We start from the raw sequence: 25,000 nt of genomic DNA, 5'->3' as shown, positions 1-25,000 counted from the left end.
GCATAATATTTACACCACACATTGCCCTTAGACAGGACATCTCCACTGCCTCCAACCGTCTCCTCGCTGTTGCATTTACCACCCAAGCTTCACATCCACATAAGTGTTGGTACTACTATACTTTCATACATTCCCTTCTTTGCCTCCATAGATAACGTTTTTTGACTCCACATATACCTCAACGCACCACTCACCTTTTTTCCCTCATCAATTCTATGATTAACCTCATCCTTCATAAATCCATCCGCCGACACGTCAACTCCCAAGTACAGTGGACCCCCGCATAACGATCACCTCCGAATGCGACCAATTATGTAAGTGTATTTATGTAAGTGCGTTTGTACGCGTATGTTTGGGGGTCTGAAATGGATTAATCTACTTCACAATATTCCTTATGGGAACAAATTCGGTCAGTACTGGCACCTGAACATACTTCTGGAGTGAAAAAATATCGTTAATCGAGGGTCCACTGTATCTGAAAGCATTCACTTCTTCCATATTCCTCCTCCCCAATTTGATATCCAATTTTTATCTAAATCATTTGATACCCTCATCACCTTACTCTTTTCTATGTTCACTTTCAACTTTCTACCTTTACACACATTCCCAAACTCATCCACTAACCTTTGCAATTTTTCTTTAGAATCTCCCATAAGCACAGTATCATCAGCAAAAAGTAACTGTCAATTCCCATTTTGAATTTGATTCCCCATAACTTAATCCCACCCCTCTCCTGAACACCCTAGCATTTACTTCTTTTACAACCCCATCTATAAACATATTAAACAACCATGGTGACATTACACATCCCTGTCTAAGACCTACTTTTACCGGGAAGTATTCTCCCTCTCTTCTACACACCCTAACCTGAGCCTCACTATCCTCATAAAAACTCTTTACAGCATTTAGTAACTTACCACCTATTCCATATACTTGCAACATCTGCCACATTGCTTCTCTATCCACTATCATATGCCTTTTCTAAATCCATAAATGCAATAAAAACTTCCCTACCTTTATCTAAATACTGTTCACAAATATGCTTCAATGTAAACACTATCTAGACATCCCCTACCCACTCTGAAACCTCCCTGCTCATCCGCAATCCTACATTCTGTCTTACCTCTAATTCATTCAATTATAAACCTACCGTATACTTTTCCTGGTATACTCAGTAAACTTATTCCTCTATAATTTTTACAATCTCTTTTGTCCCCCTTCCCTTTACATAAAGGTTCTATACATGCTCTCTGCCAATCCCTAGGTACCTTCCCCTCTTTCATACATTTATTAAACAAAAGTACCAACTACTCCAACAATATATCCTCCCCTGCTTTTAATATTTCTGTCATAATCCCATCAGTTCCAGCTGCTTTACCCCCTTTCATTCTACGTAATGCCTCACGTACCTCCCCCACACTTACATTCTGCTCTTCTTCACTCCTAAAAGATGGTATACCTCCCTGGCCAGTGCATGAAATTACCGCCTCCCTTTCTTCCTCAACATTTAAAAGTTCCTCAAAATATTCTCGCCATCTACCTAATACTTCCATCTACCCATCTACTAACTCCCCTACTCTGTTTTTAACTGTCGAATCCATACTTTCCCTAGGCTTTCTTTACTTGTTTCACTCACTCCAAAGTTTTTTCTTATTTTCATTAAAATTTCTTGACAGTGCCTCTCCCACTATCATCTGCTCTCCTTTTGCACTCTCTCACCACTCTCTTCACCTTTCTTTCACTCTCCATATACTCTGCTTTTCTTATAACACTTCTGCTTTGTAAAAACCCTCTCATAAGCTACCTTTTTCTCTTTTATCACAGCCCTTACTTCATCATTCCACCAATCACTCCTCTTTCCTCCTGCCCCCACCCTCCTATAACCACAAACTTCTGCCCCACATTCTAATACTACATTTTTAAAACTATTCCAACCCTCTTCAACCCCCCCACTACTCATCTTTGCACTAGCCCACCTTTCTGCCAATAGTCGCTTATATCTCACCCGAACTTCCTCCTCCCTTAGTTTATACACTTTCACCTCCCTCTTACTTCTTGTTGCCACCTTCCTCTTTTCCCATCTACCTCTTACTCTAACTGTAGCTACAACTAAATAATGATCCGATATATCAGTTGCCCCTCTATAAACATGTACATCCTGGAGCCTACCCATCAACCTTTTATCCACCAATACATAATCTAACTACTTACATTACGTGCTACATCATACCTTGTATATTTATTTATCCTCTTTTTCATAAAATATGTATTACTTATTACCAAATCTCTTTCTACACATAGCTCAATTAAAGGCTCCCCATTTACATTTACCCCTGGCACCCCAAATTTACCTACTACTCCCTCCACAACATTTTTACCCACTTTAGCATTGAAATCCCCAACCACCATTACTCTCACGCTTGATTCAAAACTCCCCACACATTCACTCAACATTTCCCAAAATCTCTCTCTCTCCTCTACACTTCTCTCTTCTCCAGGTGCATACACGCTTACTATAACCCACTTTTCACATCCAATCTTTACTTTACTCCATATAATCCTTGAATTAATACATATGTAGTCCCTCTTTTCCTGCCATAGCTTATCCTTCAACATTATTGCTACTCCTTCTTTAGTTCTAACTCTATTTGAAACCCCTGACCTAATCCCATTTATTCCTCTCCATTGAAACTCTCCCACCCCCTTCAGCTTTGTTTCACTTAAAGCCTGGACATCCAGCTTCTCATTCATAACATCCACAATCATCTCTTTCTTATCATTTGCACAACATCCATGCACATTCAGACTTCCCACTTTGACAATTTTCTTCTTCTTATTCTTTTTAGTAATCTTTACAGGAAAAGGGGTTACTAGCCCATTGTTCCCGGCATTTTAGTTGACTTTTACAACACGCATGGCTTACGGAGAAAAGATTCTTATTCCACTTCCCCATGGATATAAAAAGGAAATGTAATAAGACCAAGAACTATTAAGAGAAAATCAAAGAAAACTCAGATGAGTGTGTATAAATAAACTTGTACATGTATGTGTAGTGTGACCTAAGTGTAAGTAGAAGTAGCAAGACATGCCTGTAATCTTGCATATTTATGAGACAGACAAAAGACACCAGCAGTCCTACCATCATGTAAAACAATTACAGGCTTTCGTTTTACCTCCCTGGGTGGTTGCTGTCTACCAACCTACTACCTGTATTGGTGGATAAAAGGTTAATGGGTAGGCTCCAGGATGTACATGTTTATAGAGGGGCAACTGATATATCAGATCATTATTTAGTTATAGCTACAGTTAGAGTAAGAGGTAGATGGGACAAGAGGAAGGTGGCAACAACAAGTAGGAGAGAAGTGAAAGTGCATAAACTAAGGGAGGAGGAAGTTTGGGTGAGATATAAGCGACTATTGGCAGAAAGGTGGGCTAGTGCAAAGATGAGTAGTGCGGGGGGTTGAAGAGGGTTGGAATAGTTTTAAAAATGCAGTATTAGAATGTGGGGCAGAAGTTTGTGGTTATAGGAGGGTGGGGGCAGGAGGAAAGAGGAGTGACTGGTGGAATGATGAAGTAAAGGGTGTGATAAAAGAAAAAGTTAGCTTATGAGAGGTTTTTACAAAGCAAAAGTGTTATAAAAAGAGAAGAGTATATGGAGAGTAAAAGAAAGGTGAAGAGTGGTGAGAGAGTGCAAAAGGAGAGCAGATGATAGAGTGGGAGAGGCACCGTCACGAAATTTTAATGAAAATAAGAAAAATTTTTGGAGCGAGTTAAACAAGTTAAGAAAGCCTAGGGAATGTATGGATTTGTCAGCTAAAAACAGAGTAGGGGAGTTAGTAGATGGGGAGAGGGAGGTATTAGGTAGATGGCGAGAATATTTTGAGGAACTTTTAAATGTTGAGGAAGAAAGGGAGGCGGTAATTTCATGCACTGGCCAGGGAGGTATACCATCTTTTAGGAGTGAAGAAGAGCAGAATGTAAGTGTGGGGGAGGTATGTGAGGCATTACGGAGAATGAAAGGGGGTAAAGCAGCTGGAACTGATGGGATCATGACAGAAATGTTAAAAGCAGGGGGGGATATAGTGTTGGAGTGGTTGGTACTTTTGTTTAATAAATGTATGAAAGAGGGGAAGGTACCTAGGGATTGGCTGAGAGCATGTACAGTCCCTTTATATAAAGGGAAGGGGGACAAAAGAGATCGTAAAAATTATAGAGGAAGAAGTTTATCGAGTTCTCCATGGGGAAATGGAAAAGAATTCTTCCTCCATAAGCCATGCGTGTTGTAAGAGGCGACTAAAATGCTGGGAGCAAGGGGCTAGTAACCCCTTCTCCCATATAAATTACTAAATTTAAAAGAGAAACTTTCATTTTTCTTTTTGAGCCACCCTGCCTTGGTGGGATACGGCCGGTGTGTTGAAAGAAAGAAAGAAGTTTATTGAGTATACCAGGAAAAGTGTACGGTAGGGTTATTATTGAAAGAATTAGAGGCAAGACAGAATGTAGGATTGCGGATGAGCAAGGAGGTTTCAGAGTGGGTAGGGGATGTGTAGATCATGTGTTCACATTGAAGCATATATGTGAACAGTATTTAGATAAAGGTAGGGAAGTTTTTATTGCATTTATAGATTTAGAAAAGGCATATGATAGAGTGGATAGGGGAGCAATGTGGCAGATGTTGCAAGTTTATGGAATAGGTGGTAAGTTACTAAATGCTGTAAAGAGCTTTTATGAGGATAGTGAGGCTCAGGTTAGGGTGTGTAGAAGAGAGGGAGAATACTTCCCGGTAAAAGTAGGTCTTAGACAGGGATGTGTAATGTCACCATGGTTGTTTAATATATTTATAGATGGGGTTGCAAAAGAAGTAAATGCTAGGGTGTTCGGGAGAGGGGTGGGATTAAATTATGGGGAATCAAATTCAAAATGGGAATTGACACAGTTACTTTTTGCTGATGATACTGTGCTTATGGGAGATTCTAAAGAAAAATTGCAAAGGTTAGTGGATGAGTTTGAGAATGTGTGTAAAGGTAGAAAGTTGAAAGTGAACATAGAAAAGAGTAAGGTGATGAGGGTATCAAATGATTTAGATAAAGAAAAATTGGATATCAAATTGGGGAGGAGGAGTATGGAAGAAGTGAACGTTTTCAGATACTTGGGAGTTGACGTGTCGGCGGATGGATTTATGAAGGACGAGGTTAATCATAGAATTGATGAGGGAAAAAAGGTGAGTGGTGCGTTGAGGTATATGTGGAGTCAAAAAACGTTATCTATGGAGGCAAAGAAGGGAATGTATGAAAGTATAGTAGTACCAACACTCTTATATGGATGTGAAGTTTGGGTGGTAAATGCAGCAGCGAGGAGACGGTTGGAGGCAGTGGAGATGTCCTGTCTAAGGGCAATGTGTGGTGTAAATATTATGCAGAAAATTCGAAGTGTGGAAATTAGGAGAAGGTGTGGAGTTAATAAAAGCATTAGTCAGAGGGCAGAAGAGGGGTTGTTGAGGTGGTTTGGTCATTTAGAGAGAATGGATCAAAGTAGAATGACATGGAAAGCATATAAATCTATAGGGGAAGGAAAGAGGGGTAGGGGTCGTCCTCGAAAGGGTTGGAAAGAGGGGGTAAAGGAGGTTTTGTGGGCGAGGGGCTTGGACTTCCAGCAAGCGTGCATGAGCGTGTTAGATAGGAGTGAATGGAGACGAATGATACTTGGGACCTGACGATCTGTTGGAGTGTGAGCAGGGTAATATTTAGTGAAGGGATTCAGGGAAACCGGTTATTTTCTTATAGTCGGACTTGAGTCCTGGAAATGGGAAGTACAATGCCTGCACTTTGAAGGAGGGGTTTGGGATATTGGCAGTTTGGAGGGATATGTTGTGTATCTTTATACGTATATGCTTCTAAACTGTTGTATTCTGAGCACCTCTGCAAAAGCAGTGATAAGGTGTGAGTGTGGTGAAAGTGTTGAATGATGATGAAAGTATTTTCTTTTTGGGGATTTTCTTTCTTTTTTTGGGTCACCCTGCCTCGGTGGGAGACGACCAACTTGTTAAAAAAAAAAAAAAAAAAAAAAAAAAAATTAAAGAAAACTGGTTAGCCAAACTTGAGTCCAGGAGGTGGGAAGTACAGTGCCTGCACTCTAGAAGAGAGATGGGGGTATCTGCTGCCTGAAGGATCATCTGAACTATCGTATCAGAACACCTTTGGCAAGACAGTGATGGTGTGAACGATGGTGAAAGTTTCATTTTTGGGCCACTCTGCCTCGGTGGGAGATGGCCAGTGTGTTTAAAAAAAAAAAGAATTTTTTTTTTATTATTATCACACTGGCCGATTCCCACCAAGGCAGGGTGGCCCAAAAAAAGAAAAACTTTCACCATCATTCATTCCATCACTGTGTTGCCAGAAGGGTGCTTTACACTACAGTTTTTAAACTGCAACATTAACACCCCTCCTTCAGAGTGCAGGCACTGTGCTTCCCATCTCCAGGACTCAAGTCCGGCCTGCTGGTTTCCCTGAACCCCTTCATAAAATGATAACCCTACGTAATGATGTTGATAACGTACCGTTATTGTTTATAGTAATTCTTTACAAAACTTTTAAGCAAGAAATTTGGAATGAATATTTTGTATAGCATTTAAAAAAAAAAAAATATTTTTTAAGGGCCACAAATCCTAATTGTGAAAATCACAATTAAGGTGATTTTAACAATATGCAGTGGTACCTAGAGTTACGAACTTAATTCGCTCCAGAAGGCTGTTCGAGTGCCGTTACTGAACGAATTTGTTCCCATAAGGAATAATGTAAATTAGATTAGTCCATTTCAGACCCCCTAAAATGCACTTACAGAAGCACTTACAAAAATACACTTAAACCAATTGGGATGTTTTATTTTATCCTAAATGTACATAATGATGTAACACTGATTTTGATTTTTCGTATTTTTGTTATTCAGCCAATTCACACACAATATGCAATGTATAATGTTGGCACCATTATCACTATGCATAAAAAGCTCAAAGCTATGGTTATTAGAAAACTGGAAAATAAATTTTTTATCTCTGGCCTCTTAAGGAAGGGGAGGGAAAGAATTTGACAGTGAAAAAGTTAACCAGTGAATTCAATTTGGCAAACTCTTTCAACAAAAATAAATTTTGATGTAAAATTCACCATTCTTTGGATCATTGCAAGTTTAACACTAGGTCTCTCTGCATGTTACACACTATTAAATTTGTCTTTAATTTTAACAAAATAAAAAGAGAAATTATTCTTTCAGATCAAAAGGTTAATTTTTTACCACTTAGAACAACTCGTCAATTCATCTTGTGGAACTTACAATAACGTGACTTACCGTAGACCTTCCTGGTAGTTGGGTCCAGCACGGCGAACAAATATGCTAACTTTCCCATCTACTAACTTAGCTTGGAACTGTTGCAAGGCTCGTACAATTCCTTTAAATGTTGCTGCAACATTGGTGAAATTGGCAATGCCACCGCCTATTATGAGGACCTGTAAGTAAAAATAAAAGCCTTCAATCAAAATCCAATTAATTTAACCATTAAAATTTCAGTTAACACAAGAGCACTAAACCTATACAAGTCATTCAGTTTAATTAGAAGGATGTCTATACACAAGAATGTTTGCTATAGTCTGATTACAATGAAAAAATTTCTGCTTACCTAATTAATTATATTTTTTATTATCACACTGGCCGATTCCCACCAAGGCAGGGTGGCCCGAAAAAGAAAAACTTTCACCATCATTCACTCCATCACTGTCTTGCCAGAAGGGTGCTTTACACTAGTTTTTAAACTGCAACATTAACACCCCTCCTTCAGAGTGCAGGCACTGCACTTCCCATCTCTAGGACTCAAGTCCGGCCTGCCGGTTTCCCTGAACCCCTTCATAAATGTTACTTTGTTCACACTCCAACAGCACGTCAAGTATTAAAAACCATTTGTCTCCATTCACTCCTATCAAACACACTCACGCATGCCTGCTGGAAGTCCAAGCCCCTCGCACACAAAACCTCCTTTACCCCCTCTCTCCAACCTTTCCTAGGCCGACCCCTACCCCGCCTTCCTTCCACTACAGACTGATACACTCTTGAAGTCATTCTGTTTCGCTCCATTCTCTCTACATGTCCGAACCACCTCAACAACCCTTCCTCAGCCCTCTGGACAACAGTTTTGGTAATCCCGCACCTCCTCCTAACTTCCAAACTACGAATTCTCTGCATTATATTCACACCACACATTGCCCTCAGACATGACATCTCCACTGCCTCCAGCCTTCTCCTCGCTGCAACATTCATCACCCATGCTTCACACCCATATAAGAGCGTTGGTAAAACTATACTCTCATACATTCCCCTCTTTGCCTCCAAGGACAAAGTTCTTTGTCTCCAAAGACTCCTAAGTGCACCACTCACTCTTTTCCCCTCATCAATTCTATGATTCACCTCATCTTTCATAGACCCATCCGCTGACACGTCCACTCCCAAATATCTGAATACATTCACCTCCTCCATACTCTCTCCCTCCAATCTGATATTCAATCTTTCATCACCTAATCTTTTTGTTATTCTCATAACCTTACTCTTTCCCGTATTCACCTTTAATTTTCTTCTTTTGCACACCCTACCAAACTCATCCACCAATCTCTGCAATTTCTCTTCAGAATCTCCCAAGAGCACAGTGTCATCAGCAAAGAGCAGCTGTGACAACTCCCACTTTGTGTGTGATTCCTTATACTTTAACTCCACGCCTCTTGCCAAGACCCTCGCATTCACTTCTCTTACAACCCCATCTATAAATATATTAAACAACCACGGCTAATTAATGTTCTTATTAAATTTACTTGGACCTATTTAAACATTCTAATAAATTCGTAAAAGACCTCAATATAATTTAAGAAATGCATATACAGAAATTTATCATTTTTTAACTATAGTATTAAACACTGGATGCTCTCACTAAATTATATATACAACACTGGTCTGCATGTGGAATGTTGTTAATTTTTATTTTTATTCATGGTTGCGATCTTGCATATTCTTGGACTGCTGATAGTAAAATGATTTTGATATTTACAATCACATAAGGATTTTGAATAAAATACAAAATGATAAAAAAATGTGAATTTTTAATAAACTTTTAATTTATTGAAATTAGACAAGTAATCATGGAAAACCCCATTCTGTTAGTTTTAAGAACATATGAATTCCAAATCAACATGAATCAAATTAAATTTTATTAAAATAATATGCCATTAGGTTAGCCTACATACTGAATCAAAGGAAGGAGGACCACTTTGATTTTCGCTTGTGCTGTGCATCGAGACCATTAAGGTTCAATGACCAGCAGTAATCTGCAATCATGCTGACATTCCATTTGCCCTGGTATCGAGTTTCCATGGTGCAAATATCCTGATGGAACCGCTCTCCTTGTTCCTCACTGTAGTCCCTACAATTGTTGGGAAAAATAGTCAAGATGTGAGTGCAGTAAGTGCATCTTCACACTCATTCTAGACACAAGTTGTTGGAAACTTGAAATCAGGTCTTGCATCATTTTTTCATATTCGGGGGAGTGCCTGTTTCCCAGGAAGTTGTGGAACATCTGCTTGAATGAAAACCAGGTATTCACTTCTACACCTGCTAATGCTTCATCAAAATGCTTGTCCTTCATCAATTTCTGAATCTGAGGGCCAACAAAGATTCCTGCTTTTAGCTTCCTTCACTTATACGAGGAAACTGATTCCAGTGGTGGCAGAATTTTCTTGGGGGTCAACTAGTGGCACAGTTATCACATTGTGATTTCCAGGAAAGAAGCTGGTTTTTGGTGGCCAGTCTTTTTGTTCAGTGCTGGCTGTCTGCCTGACTATCCCAAAAACACAGAAAACAGGGATACTTGGTGTATCCGCCTTGAAGACCTAGGAGAGCAATAATTTTTAAATCACCACAAATGAGAAAAATTGTGATTCTGGTACTGCACTTGATTGCAGATATTATTGGCTTCATATTTGCGTAAGTTTCTGACATTTGGACACTATGGCCAATTGGCTGTGTTGCCATTGTAGAGAAGTACAGCCTTTAAACTTCTTTTAGAAGAATCAATGAAGAGTCTCCACTCATCTGCTTTGTATGACATCCCCATGTGTTTAATAAGGTCAGAAATATTTGAAAAGAAAACTAAAGATTCCTCTTTGTCAAAGAACCAAGTGAATTCTGCTTCACGATGACGGTACCAAGCGAATGTTGTTCCAGGAGCTAGAAGCCTGTGTTCCTTCAGTCTAGAGCCAAGCAACTATGCATGTTCTTTTGGAGCTCAACTTGGTTGAAAGGTTTGGGATCATCATTTGTTGGTGGTTCATAGTCTACTACCATCTCCTTAGAATCACTGGTATCAGACTCATGAAATTTGCCATGTCTCAGGTGGCACAAGTGCAGGAATATCTTCAGTGTGTGGAACAGGCCTTATTGCTGAAGGAATATTTGGGTATATCATGTGATCTTTAATCTTCTTGTTGAACCCAGCTACTTTAGTCATACAAAAGTAGCAGTCTTCATGGTGGTTCATCTGCTCCTGCCATACCATTGGTACTCCAATGGTATGACCACATTTGGAGCTGACTGATGCAACTCTTGCAAGCTTCGTCTCCAAGTTTGCAGCCAAAATAAGTAAAGTAGCAGCACTTCAATAAAGGAGTAATGTTGCTCCAGGAATCTGAAAAGGCGAACTGACCCCAGACATAGCAAGTATGTCTGGTTAATTTATGCAGCCTCTAAACATATTAACAATCTGAAAATAAAGAAAAATATATTAGATTTAACTAAAATGCCAGGAACAATGGGCTAATAACCCCTTTTCCTGTAATAATTACTAAAAAGAATAAGAAGAAAAATAGATTTAACATTTAAGTGAATATAACATAAGCATTTCAATTAGTAATATACCACTTTCTCATTTACTCACGTTATACGAAAAGAGAAAAGTAACGTTTCCGTATAACTTGACAGCCTGATGTGATAGAGATGAATAAAAAACACAATGAATCACTATTTTCCATATATACCAAAAAAAGATACCATAGACTTAATTAAAAAAAATCATGCAGACCAGTGTAATGAATCAACAAGTCATTGTGAAAGAATTATAAGAAAATCAAACCTTTCCATCAGGATGCTTTTCTTTTGTCATGAGTGTAAGAATGGTCTTTGCATACTCATAGGTCTGTTGTTCTGAGGGTGCTCCTGAATATTCACCATAGTTGGCCAGTTCTTCAGCCCCTCCTAACTCACAAATAGTGTCAGAGTAAATGACTGATGCTCCTCCACCAGCAACCATTGTCCATATACGACCTCTCTCATTGAGGATAGTCAGCTGGAAAAATAGAACTCATATTACAACACATTGTGGGAGCCAGTGTGCCAGTGCACCGAGTCAGTGCTCAAGTCAACATATACACAACATTAACCCTTTGACTGTTTCAGTCATATATATACATCTTACGAGCCAATGCATTTGACGTATATACGTATACTCAAAAATTCTAGCGGCTTCAAATCAAGCAGGAGAAAGCTGGTAGGCCCACACGTGAGAGAATGGGTCTGTGTGGTCAGTGTGAACTGTATAAAAAAAATCCTGCAGCATGCAGTGCACAATGAGAAAAGAAAAAAATCTCCGACCATATTTTTGGATTAAAACGCCGACTTTGAGGTGTATTTTCGTATAGTTTTATGGTTATATTCTCGTTTTTGTAGTCCCATTTGATAGAATGGAAAACATATTATACAAATGGAGGTGATTTTGATTGGTTTTACTATGAAAAGGACCTTGAAATTGAACTCAAAGTAGGGGAAATGTTTGATTTTTGCCGATGTTCAATAGTAAACAAATGATGTCATTGTCCAATAAATGTCCAACTAGCCATTCTATTATGCAGTCATGAATGAGATGACATTATTTATACAATTACAATATTGCAGAAGTCTGCATAACAATAAATCTTCTATTTTTTGTTTGAATAAAAATTCAAAATAGAAAGCAAGAGTAATATCAGAGGTGCCTGGAGACATGACTGATGAACAAAGATAATGTAATTTTTGAGCCAGGAATGTCTGCATTGTTCATTCTGGACCCTATTTTGAAACTGGCATTTTGTTTACTTTGTGTGAAATTGGCCAAATTGACAAGTTCTGACCATTTTATTGGGTAGTTGAAATCAGTAAATACGCAGTTTCCATTGGGAAAAGATTCTTTATCATTTCATGAGAAAAATAATTTTTTTTTTCATATATTTTGCAACACCAGGAGACACCTCAGGATTTGGGGTTGTGACAGTCAAAGGGTTAACATTTGGGGTTGTGACAGTCAAAGGGTTAACATTTGGGGTTGTGACAGTCAAAGGGTTAACATTTGGGGTTGTGACAGTCAAAGGGTTAACATTTTCAAATACTGTACTGTGTTGCATTGTAATACACAAACATTGAAAAATGCTCTCATCTGAATCCAAACAGAATATTACAGACCTTTAAAAAAAAAAAAAAATTGGGACAATATTTTGCTCTGTGCAGAACTTTATCATTACTTGATAAAGATGTACAAAAATCAAGACATCCTAATAAAAACTTGTTGTTACAAACTAAATATTGTAGAACATGTATGATCAAAAGGATACAAGAAAATAGAGGACTGAAGATTTTTTTTTTTTTAGTATTAGACAAGAGAACAAAAGGCCACAATTATAATAAAAAAAAAGGCAAGGCCACAAGTACACTGAGATTGCTGAAAAAGATCCAATTTTTTTCTTGTATTTTACAGTACCACTTGAAACTTTTAATTATTTTAAACATCTTATTTTATCCAAAAATATTGTATGACATAAGAATCAAGTTCTTGAGCATCGCCTAATATTTTAACAATTCAGGAAAAGTATATCCCACAGTGAACAGTATATTTCTTTAACCCTTTCAGGGTCCGTCCCGTAGATCTACGGCTTTACGTTCAGGGTCCAAACCGTAGATCTACGCCATGAGCTCAGCTCACTCTGATAAACTGTGAGTGGTACATTTGGGCCTAGATATGAGAGAATACATCTATGTGGTATGTGTGCACCACATAAAACAGATCCTGCAGCACACTGTGTATAATGAGAGAAAAAAAATTAAATCATGATTTTTCGATTAAAACAGCAACTTTGCAGTGTTTTTTCGTATGTTTTTTATATTTGTATTTGCGATTTCTTGGTCTCATTTGATAGAATGGAAGACATATTACAGAAATAGAGATGATTTTGATTGGTTTTAGCACTGGAAATGGCTTGAAACTGAGCTCAAAGTATCAGAAATGTTAAATTTTTGCCGATATTCAAGAGTAAACAAACGACCTCACACATCTAATACACGCCAGCTGGTGGGTCTAATATACATTCACAAATATGGTGATGATATTTATACAATTATTACAATATTGCATAACAGTAAATCTTCTATTTTTTGGTGTGAATAAAAATTCATTATGTGAATAAAAAATCAAAATGGAATTTATTTGTAAAGCCTCAAAACATAACTAATGAACAGAGGAAATGTTAGTTTAGTGCCAGGAATGCCTACATTGTTCATTCTGGACCCTATTTTGAAATTGGAATATTTTGAACTTTGTGTTAAATTGGCCAAATTAACAATTTCCGATCACTTTATTTTGTAGTTGAAACAGTTGACTTGGCGATTTCTTGTGCTCAATCGATAGAATAGAAGTAATACTAGTGAAATAGCTAAGAATTTGGTTGATTGGAATAATGTAATTGGCCTAAAATGGGAGTCAAAGTCGGCAAAATCGCCGATTCGTAAATATCGCTGAGACATCAAAATTCGCGAGAGCATAATTTCGTCAATTTTCCACCAAATTTCGTACTTTTTGTTTTATTACCTTCACAAAAAGATTCTCTACGATTTCATAAGAAAAAATAACAAATTTTTTTTTTAAAAATTCTTGGACACTGGTGCGTGACTCCAGATTTGGGCCTTGGACCCTGAAAGGGTTAATAAAAGTATGGTAATACAGAAGCAGATGTAGAGAACTGGGCCTACTGTACCTTGAGAGAAGCTCCACTTTTAGAATCCAGGTCAGCTATAAAGGCTTCCTCAGGTAGAGCATCTCGGCCAAATGGAGGTGGGTAATCTATATCACCCCATTTTGACTTACACATGAACTCTGCAGTGGCATCTAATTTGGCAGCTAAATCCAAAATGTATACATCTTTTGAGGTAATTACGAGTGGGTTGATCTCCAGGTATGTGAAGTAGAGGCCAACGTACAGATCATAGAGCGCCTTGATAAATGAAGCAGCTTTGCTGAAAGAAGAAAAATCAACTGATTGCAGTATCAATGAAAATTATTACTCAGTTTTACAACTGAAAATTCTGACCACAAACATATCAATACCAGTATATTTTTGAAAGCAATGAAAATAGGGAATTTCTCAAATTACAAAAAAAAAAAAAAACCTACTCTTTACGAGTGCCATTAATGTGTGTAAGTAGCTGCTCTTTAATCTGAGCTTCTGTTGGCTTTTCTTCAATACCCACTTCAAGCTTAAGAGCCTTGGTATCAACATCACCAATGTCCACCCCTCCTTCATGTGTGAAAAGAATGGTGTCCCCATGGCGATGAGAGTAGATGCAAACATAGGCCTCATCACTCTGGTCATGAGGCAAGAATGGTTCAATGATGAAGTTACGAAGTTTTCCCACGGCTCTGCCAACCTGGAAAACATAACAACCGAGTTATTCTGAGTGAACGTGCATACAACTAAAAAAAAAAAACACTAAAAAGCCCAATAATTTGGTGCAAGTTGCTATTTGTGCTTTTATCTAAATACTTAAGATTTGCTGGTAAAAATACTCTCATATTAAAAAACAATAAAAATATGAATTACTCACAACCATTCATAGTTTCATATTAAATTATGAATGCCCAAAGACTTTTCTGAAAGTTCCTCGAGGTCCCTGCAGGCACCTCGGTAATTACACAAAAACTAAGGAGGCTAAAAGTCCCAAGCTGAAGGTAAACTGTTAAAATATGGCTCACCATCAGCAGCACATTAGGAGCTACACATTGGGCACAGGAGCACCTACAAACAGCTGATGATAGAAGAGATGAGTGTGACTGATCCTCTTCAAGAGATTCATCTCAAAGTGAAGATTCCATTAAAAGGAGAGTCAAGCATCCATGTCCTGCCGAACCCTGTATAACCTGTTCCCCAACTGCAATGTTCACCGGCCTGCCAATTCCCAAGAACATACCTGTGGATATTGCCCAGAAAGTCACTGTAGGGCAAAAGAGTGGGCTTTATAGTAGCCTTTGCCTCGGTATCCACTTGCTCATTTCCCGGGACACCAACAGAACTCCACTTCAATGTGATGGGCGAGGAGACGTGCCAACCACTCCAGGATCTTTTGGACCACATGGTGGACAAAAACATACTGGGCCGGGGCAAACAGGAGCACATGGGGGGGAATCTGAGAAACGAGAACCAACTGAGCGAGCTATCAGCACAAGAGCAGCGAAGATTGCACTGAGCCCTGGAGCGAACAGAGGACTCTTTTGGTAACTGGCAAAGGGTGAGGGCTACTGGTAAGTTGCCCAAAGGATGGGCAGGAAGAATTTCCTAGCGAGGGGAAGGGCTCTGTCCCAGCGAGGCTCCACAGCATGTAGGGTCCTACGGTTAAGAGTGATGACCGCATATGATATGCCAAGATGCAGGAGTTATGTCCAATAAGTACATTTACATAGCACAGCACTGACACACTCACTGACTCACTCTCCTCCCCCCATTCCCCACACTTGAGACTGCAAAAATGCCAGTAAAGGATAGAGAAGGTAGTGGAGAAATCATCTCCACATGCAACACTTTACTCACTGGTGAGCAAGCTTCTTGCATGAAACACTGTACTACGAAGGGAATATATGGCTTTATATCCAAGTCTCTCCACTTACGATCTATGTAGATTAAGACCAGTTGGTCTAAAGTAAGGACCAGTGAACTCGACTCCACCCGTCATCCTCTTAATCTGTCGAATCACAACCACTCCAGGATTCAGAATCCCAATAGCCTCCTCACTCTCGACCAGTGGAAAACGATGCCACACTACTTGGAAAAGACCCGGGCCGGGAGAATACCGGCGAATAAAAAAAAACAAAAAAACTCGGGTTCAAATAACTGGTGGCAAGCACTTTCTCCACCGGGTCGCTATGATCAGAAGACGTCATGGAGATGCCTAGGTCCACAAGTCTTGATCACCGAATTGTCCTTTGAGATTATTATTATAATCAAGGGGGAAGCGCTAAACCCGGAGGATTATACAGCGCCTGGGGGGGGGGATGTGGAAGGCATTCAGGCTTAATTCGGGGAACTGGAGCACAGATCCAATTCCCTAAATCAAGAGCCCCTCACCAACATCAAGGAGCCTTCCTTGAGGGGTGTCCTTTGAGAGCTGTAGATGCTATGCTGCAAGATCTCTCCACAGTATGGCTATAACTACAGCTTCAGACTCAATTTTTAGCCTGGCCATAGCCGGATCGTAACAGGTGGGCAAGTGTAAGTTATATGCCAATTTTATTAATCAAATTGGTTCCTGAAATAACTGGAGAATTTATCGTCTAATCAGAAGAAGCAGTGTTTTACTATATTTGGTTATCTTAGGTTAAATCAATTTTATGTGCTTTTGTCTAAATGTGTGCGCACTCTCAAGTCCATTGTTAAACTTTTGTATGTCATATACCGTAAGTTTACATAACAAATGAAGGATTTCTGTACTTTCTTAAAATCTGGTCAAGTCTGGAGTGATTTTGGTCTGTTTAAGTCCCAATTTGCCTTTTTGGAGGAAACGAACTGAAATACTGCTTTTCATGGAATCATGTCTGAATGTCGCACCTGATTAGTTTCAACTTTCCATAACTTATAATGCAACTTCTGAGAGGCTTCAACAGTTGCATGTTTTACACACCCATACAAAATGCAAGGATATTAGTTAATATTCCTTTGATGAAAGAGTGGTAATTAAGTGGAACGAGTCATGACAGTGGAAACAAATTTCATACAAGGGGTCAAACATAGGTAAGACAAAACGCAATCATGTCGTGTTAAGAATTGTTTTATTTTGTTACTTTAGTAAATGCAACATTTGTAATTTGAGTCATCTGTCAAGCTGACATACTCAAGAAGGAAACAAGGGGTTGAGATGAGCGGTATTAACAGGTTCACCTAGTGCTCAGTTTGTAACCCCTTTTACGTGCATGTCACCCTATGGTCATGTGGGGAAAAACGTAAATGACGCTTCTCCTGTTTGGCATTTGTGCGTCATATCAGAACTTGCAAGATGATTTTCTAATATGTTCCAACACACTAAAATAAAGTAGAATATTTAAGACTGGAAAGCTAGCTTCAGTGACCGGTGAGCCGACAGTTAAAAAAAAAAACTTGGAGCAGCAAGTAAGCGAAGCCGGTGACCTTAATAATATTCAGTCACAAAACACATTGTTTGGTCTAACATTTACTTGCTCTCTAACGTTTATACACAGTTGTTTGCTCCCTGGCGTTTATACACAGTTATTTGATCTCTAACGTTTATACATGTTTTATTGCTCTCTGAGCGATATAAGCAACCTTCAAAATTGAATACCGATATATTTTAATTTAATCTAAATATTACAGCCAACAATCAAAATATACAAACATGAATTTATTAATTTGTTGTAACAAAATTCGTTCGTTATCTACTGTATAGGGTCGGGTTGAAGAGAGCAAGACAGGAGTGTAAATCATCCATGTTCTGCGAGACTGAAGCTATGTATTATACCTGTACCACGAAGCATCCCTCTACGCACAGATACAGAAGCAGCCAAATGCATAGGCAGTGTGAAGGTACTTGTGAAACTGGTCACCACAAGGGTTCAACATTGTGATCCCCATCAAAAGACGAACCTTAGGCAGAGAGAAGTCTCACACTTTCTGACTGCGAACACAAAAACCACACTCCAGGAGAACACCCCGCATCCAGAGTTGGAGGTTGAGGAATTTCTAATGGGTATGTAAATGGGGTATGGGAGGTGTTGGGCCACTAAAATGTTTTATGAATGTGGGAGGCGTGTTGTAAGGTGGAGAGGTAAATTATGAGAGAGGCATTTATTGCAAAAGTCATTACAATACATTAGCACTTTCAAAGTGGTTGATATAGGAAGCCTTTACACTAAATCAGGGGTCCCCAAACTCTTCAGCTCATCGACTCCTTCATGAAGTTTCAAATTTCTTCATCGACCCCAAACATTTATATGAAAATAACTTAATAAATAGTAGTTCAATGGTACTATGAATCATAATAATGAGCGTCAACAAGGGCACTGCTTCTTGGATGGAGATTGGAGCGTTTTAGTCGTAAGTCACCATGCTCTTCCAGGTTCGGTCTGTTCCTCTGCTTAGTTAGAACTGCCATTTATCGACCTTTGATCGACCCTTAAGGATCAATACTGATTACTCTGGGAAACATAAGAGCATAAAGAAGGACAGCTTTAACAGAAGTACCCTGGAAATGCTTATGTGGAGGTATTTAAAGGTGATCTCTGTAATAACCGATAGTCTTAGTAAGACTGTTTTAAAAGGTTTACTGTGAAGAATCAATATAAAAGTTATCCATTATGTCGAAAAGAGTTAGAATAAGCAGCATTTACTGTAAATGATGATCATTTTAACAAACTTAAAAGATGCTCGTGTATCTGATTAAATTTTACACAAACAACCCCCTTCCTAACAACCCGTAATTGTAAAGTACCGCTCCTTTTCTAACCCGTGCTTCAATTTCTGAACGATCTAAGCAGACAACAAAAATAGTTACTATAGATTAAGTTAGGATTTAATGTAGAATATTCTAACTTTATATACAGTTTGTGAAAAATCACATTTATCTGGATGTAACTCATAATGTACATACCAGTAAATGGTTACAGATAATTATTATTTATCAAAGTTACTTAGACAAGTAGGAACTTGGGACACCTAGGTCACAAAAACGTCCTCCTTCGATACCTACAACTGTCATGTCCACAAGTTGCTCTAGACTTATAATTACAAATGAAATGTACATACACACCAGGAATTCTGGTAAAAATAAAAATTGGTGGACTGTATATTAAAATTAATAAATGATACTTATACACATTTGTATAACAGAAGGAGAATATATCTTAATATCATTCACCAATTTGACTGGTGATTAATGTGTATCATACTCAAAAACCTCATTCTAACCAAATTTATGAAGATAATGCTGGCCAGAATTATAACACAAATTTAGATAGCTTATCTGAGGTTCCTGGAGCTGTCTTGTCCAGTCGTCTAATATCTCAAGTTTTGCAGGAATGCACAACCAACAATCTCGGCTCCTATTTGAGAGGTGTTAGCCCAATTTAACCTCTAGAGCGACGAAAATTCTTCCGATTATTCATTAACGTTTCTTGTCCAATTCAAACAACAATGGCGAGTCTCCTCTGTGCAGGTGCAGAACTTCCCATTTTTTATAACAATTTTTATTAAATACAATAGAGACCATTAATTTACATATACTGCATTTCCGGAAAATATATACAGTATTTTCCACACAGTTAATTCAACGAGAATATTTCCTAAAAAGAAAGGCAACTTCATATAACAGGAATATACCCTCGTCCATTAATTCGTGGGAACAGTATGTTCGTTATGTACAGTATGAGGGAGAGCGAACCAGAATATGGGCAATACAAATACAAGGCAGTTTTTGTCCCCATGGTACCATGGAGCACAAACAATCGCGTTGATCATTATCAACCTTGTGACATCCCTCGACCCAAGGCCTGATATGATTAATACTCTCATTTATAAAGCTTGCCATAACAAAATCAGAGTAAAGTTCAATGTTCTGAACTCTGGAATGTGCTAGTTTGATCTCGCAAATAGTTATATTTAATGGTTTATTACAGTGACAACTTTGAGCAGAACATTCTTCAAATACTAGCAAGAATTTATATATATATATATATATATATATATATATATATATATATATATATATATATATATATATATATATATATATATAATATGCAATAAGATCACAGTAAACAGGTGATTTCGGAATATGCAAAACAACCACTCTGAAAAAATAGAGAAATTCCAAGCGCTTTCGTGACTACTCACATTATCAAGGAACTATGAAAGTAAAGCATCCAAGGAAGCTATATAAGGGGTCTGGCCAACACCTCACTATCAGATCCCACAACGGTTAAACAAATATATAATATATATAATTATATAATATATATATATATATATATAATATATATATATATATATATAATATATATATATATATAATATATAATATATATATATATATATAATATAATATACATAATATATATATATATAATATATAATATACATAATATATATATATATAATATATAATATACATAATATATATATATATATAATATATAATATACATAATATATATATATATATAATATATAATATACATAATATATATATATATATAATATATAATATACATAATATATATATATATAATATATAATATACATATATAATATATATATATAATATATATATATTATATATATATAATATATATATATATAATATATATAAATATATATATAAATATATAATATATAATATACATATATAATATACATATTATAAATAAATATATATATAATATATAATATATATATATAATATATATATATAATATATATATAATATATATATATATATATATATATATATATATATACATATAGATATATATATATATATATATATATATATATATATATATATATATATATATATATATTAATGAAGAATTCCTTATAAAATTTTATGAAAAATATGTTGTACTATAAGAGTCATGTTTTCTTTTGGATATGTAAGAAATTCTCGACTGCGTCAACATGCCATACCGGAAGCGATTATTTTAGGGAATTATTTTTCTTTTAAGTTTTAAAAATATTCACCAACGGAAAGTGATGCGCCAAGGTCGAAAAGGAAAGAGATGGTCTTTGGGATAGGAAAGAAAGGTAAGCAAAAATTTTGAAAATTGGAAAAATGGGAGTAAGATGGGGAGGGGGGGGAAGACGAGGGGTGAGTCCGTAAGGAAGAAAAGGGGTACAAGAGATGAGTAGTAGAAAGGCAGGAAAATGAGTAGAGAAAAGGTACTGTACATAATGAAGAAGGCGCGGGGGTGTGGTCAAGATCTGGTGAATCAATATTACCTTGTCCAAATACCGTTCGGGGGGCCCGTGTTGGGTCTCCTGACGCTTACAAACTCCCACAGTCTTCAGAAGCGCACACGCAGGAGGAGACAAGCACTAAACTTGCAACCTTGATAACAGCCTTTAAGATAAATCTTTTCGGTGCCATTCACCGTATTCATAAGAAAAAATCGTCAAGTATGCAGCAGCAGTTTAGAACCCACACTTAGCTTAAGTACATGAAGCTCAAGGTAGTCGAGAGGTTACCACCAAAAAGGTACAGAGATCCGAGCTACGAGGAAACATTAAAGAATATCTCGAAGTTTTAACAATTGCATAATGCGCTATGACCAGTAAATCTTTTAACACATTTCAATATAGAGAAATGTTAAAATGCTAAAACTGGCCACTAAAACACCAAGCACATTAACAGGTACTTAGTACAATAATACGTGCTTTCTCACTGTTAAAATTCATCAATAAAAAAGATCTGTAAAATTTTAAAACATTATACAATCACCTAAAATCTACCCTAAGGTCTAGATGGGTGCCAGGGCAGTCAAACACCAAGCTATAACTGAAGCAGCCGGTGTCACTGGCAAACTGTTAACACTTGTGCTACAGTTACCGACACACCACAAGTAACATTGTTATAATGTAATGAGAAGGTATAAATACTCTTCGTTTTAGTATTTGTCTGTTCATTACTTGGGATCCCGACGTAACTTGGGCACCAACCTAACTTGTTAGGTAAAAGGACACAAGTGCAACTAATGTGACATTATACTGTGGCAACGTTTCGCTCTCCAGGAGCTTCTTCAAGCCGTTCCGGCTTGATAAAGCGTATTGCACGTGTCTCTCATTCATCAACTTGTAAGTTTTCTAAGCCATTTATATAATAATATACTCTTGTCTTACGTTGGGTGTGGACATGAGTAAGCCACTCTTGAATCTTCGGGACCACCGGGTGCACTGCGAACACTCCCTTGGTAACTTTCAAAAAGTCCTCACTGATGATTTTTCCTGATGCCTCTTCACCCTCTCTTCGACCCATCACAAAGTCTTGACCGTCTAGGAGCGAACAGAACGCCCCAGTGCAATATAAAATTACCTGGTGGTGAAGATTCATCAAACGCTGCATGGAATGGCAAGCCAAGGAGTTTATTTAACAGCCACACTCCATGTAGTGGCAAAAGGGCGCATACTGACATTGTTCAAATAGAGCAGGTTAAAAACAATCACAAAAAAATATCACTACAAACTCAGAAGAACCATTCCGTGAAGCAGCACAATGGAAAGCAAGTCACCTTGCCAGAAGCCGCATATCATGGACAGCCTTTTCGTGGATAGAAGCAGCCATTTTTTCAAATATTATTCACTGTCACCTTGAAGCTGCGCCACCTATTCTAAAGCTAATCGCTGGGCTTCTGTTGTATAGATCTTAGCGAATTCTCTTTGTACGTTATTTTATGTTAACGAAAACTAAATTCCAACGGGAAATTATGTAAAAATGCATGACTGGAGAATGTTCTATCTCGATGTAACAGTCGAGTAAATAGATACTTTAATAAATACAATGCTGAACGCCAGGCAATACACAAGGTCGTCCACATACAAGACCGAAAAACGCCGACGGAGATGATACCGACCACACCATCCATGGTCACTGAAGGCAACCCATTCTAACAATTTTGTCACTTTTCACAGGTTACAAAGGAAAATATATATATATACATAAAATGTGATAAAAAAAAAAGTCTTCAGGTACAGTAATACTCAAAACACGCCCCTGTCACCTGCAAAGAGCAAGTCAATCCTAACTTTCAACGACTGAGGCCGAAAAAAAAAAAGCGGAAGAAACCGGAACTGGCCCCACAATCCCGAGCGATGGAGTAGCCAGAGGAGGATATGCCTCCACAGTCATGTTAGACGGTGCAGGTTTGAGGTGGGGAAGGGGAGTGCGCAGTGCGCACGCGCGCGTTTTTAGCCCTACTGGAAAATCATATGAACTTTTATACAGGATCTAAAAAAAAATAATAATTTACTATCGGTAAGCTAATCACTGACAGGAAAAAAATAAGGTATACAGCGTCTATGGGGACTAGCACATTTTTGTGTGTACCTGGAGTTTACCTGGTGAAAGTTCCGGGGGTCAACGCCCCCGCGGCCCGGTCTGTGACCAGGCCTCCTGGTGGATCAGAGCCTGATCAACCAGGCTGTTACTGCTGGCTGCACACAAACCAACGTACGAGCCACAGCCCGGCTGGTCAGGAACCGACTTTAGGCGCTTGTCCAGTGCCAGCTTGAAGACTGCCAGGGGTCTGTTGGTAATCCCCCTTATGTATGCTGGGAGGCAGCTGAACAGTCTCGGGCCCCTGACACTTATTGTATGGTCTCTTAACGTGCTAGTGACACCCCTGCTTTTCATTGGGGGGATGTTGCATCGTCTGCCAAGTCTTTTGCTTTCATAGTGAGTGATTTTCGTGTGCAAGTTCGGTGCTAGTCCCTCTAGGATTTTCCAGGTGTATATAATCATGTATCTCTTCCGCCTGCGTTCCAGGGAATACAGGTTCAGGAACCTCAAGCGCTCCCAGTAATTGAGGTGTTTTATCTCCGTTATGCGCGCCGTGAAGGTTCTCTGTACATTTTCTAGGTCAGCAATTTCACCTGCCTTGAAAGGTGCTGTTAGTGTGCAGCAATATTCCAGCCTAGATAGAACAAGTGACCTGAAGAGTGTCATCATGGGCTTAGCATACCTAGTTTTGAAGGTTCTCATTATCCATCCTGTCATTTTTTCTTGGAGATGCGATTGATACAATGTTATGGTCCTTGAAGGTGAGATCCTCCGACATGATCACTCCCAGGTCTTCGACGTTGGTGTTTCGCTCTATTTTGTGGCCAGAATTTGTTTTGTACTCTGATGAAGATTTAATTTCCTCGTGTTTACCATATCTGAGTAATTGAAATTTCTCATCGTAGAACTTTATATTGTTTTCTGCAGCCCACTGAAAGATTTGGTTGATGTCCGCCTGGAGCCTTGCAGTGTCTGCAATGGAAGACACTGTCATGCAGATTCGGGTGTCATCTGCAAAGGAAGACACGGTGCTGTGGCCGACATCCTTGTCTATGTCAGATATGAGGATGAGGAACAAGATGGGAGCGAGTACTGTGCCTTGTGGAACAGAGTCTGTATATATTACATCTGCATTCTTTTTGCCTTCTAGTGCATCTAGGACCTTGTCGTAGTGATCCAATAGTCGAGACAGACAGGAGCGACCTGTTCTAAACCCATGTTGCCCTGGGTTGTGTAATTGATGGGTTTTTAGATGGGTGGTGATCTTGCTTCTTAGGACCCTTTCAAAGATTTTTATGAAATGGTATGTTAGTGCTATCGGTCTGTAGTTCTTTGCTATTGCTTTACTGCCCCCTTTGTGGAGTGGGGCTATGTCTGTTGTTTTTAGTAACTGTGGGACGACCCCCGTGTCCATGCTCCCTCTCCATAGGATGGTTAAAGCTTGTGATAGGGGCTTCTTGCAGTTCTTGATGAACACGGAGTTCCATGAGTCTGGCCCTGGGGCAGAGTGCATGGGTATGTATGTCATTTATCGCCTGTTCGAAGTCATTTGGCGTCAGGATAACATCAGATAGGCTTGTGTTAACCAAATTCTGTGGCTCTCTCATAAAAAATTCATTTTGATC

General features: G+C 38.3%; 1 protein-coding gene across 2 annotated transcripts in view; it reads right to left on the bottom strand.

Moving 5' to 3' along the window:
• The window catches only part of ATPCL (ATP-citrate synthase), a 391,624-nt gene that overhangs the window by 87,908 nt on the left and 278,716 nt on the right, over positions 1 to 25,000 (bottom strand). For both annotated transcript variants that reach the window (XM_070082262.1, XM_070082263.1), the window contains exons 2-5: positions 14,501 to 14,754; positions 14,085 to 14,343; positions 11,159 to 11,371; positions 7,342 to 7,499 (exon numbers count right to left, since the gene is read on the bottom strand). In XM_070082262.1, coding sequence (XP_069938363.1) covers positions 7,342 to 7,499; positions 11,159 to 11,371; positions 14,085 to 14,343; positions 14,501 to 14,754 — 884 coding nt within the window. The remainder of the gene's footprint in view (positions 1 to 7,341; positions 7,500 to 11,158; positions 11,372 to 14,084; positions 14,344 to 14,500; positions 14,755 to 25,000) is intronic.

Source organism: Cherax quadricarinatus, chromosome 7 (assembly GCF_038502225.1).
Source record: "Cherax quadricarinatus isolate ZL_2023a chromosome 7, ASM3850222v1, whole genome shotgun sequence".
In the NCBI taxonomy this organism is placed as follows: domain Eukaryota; kingdom Metazoa; phylum Arthropoda; class Malacostraca; order Decapoda; family Parastacidae; genus Cherax; species Cherax quadricarinatus.
This window is presented reverse-complemented; position numbering and strand designations above follow the sequence as displayed.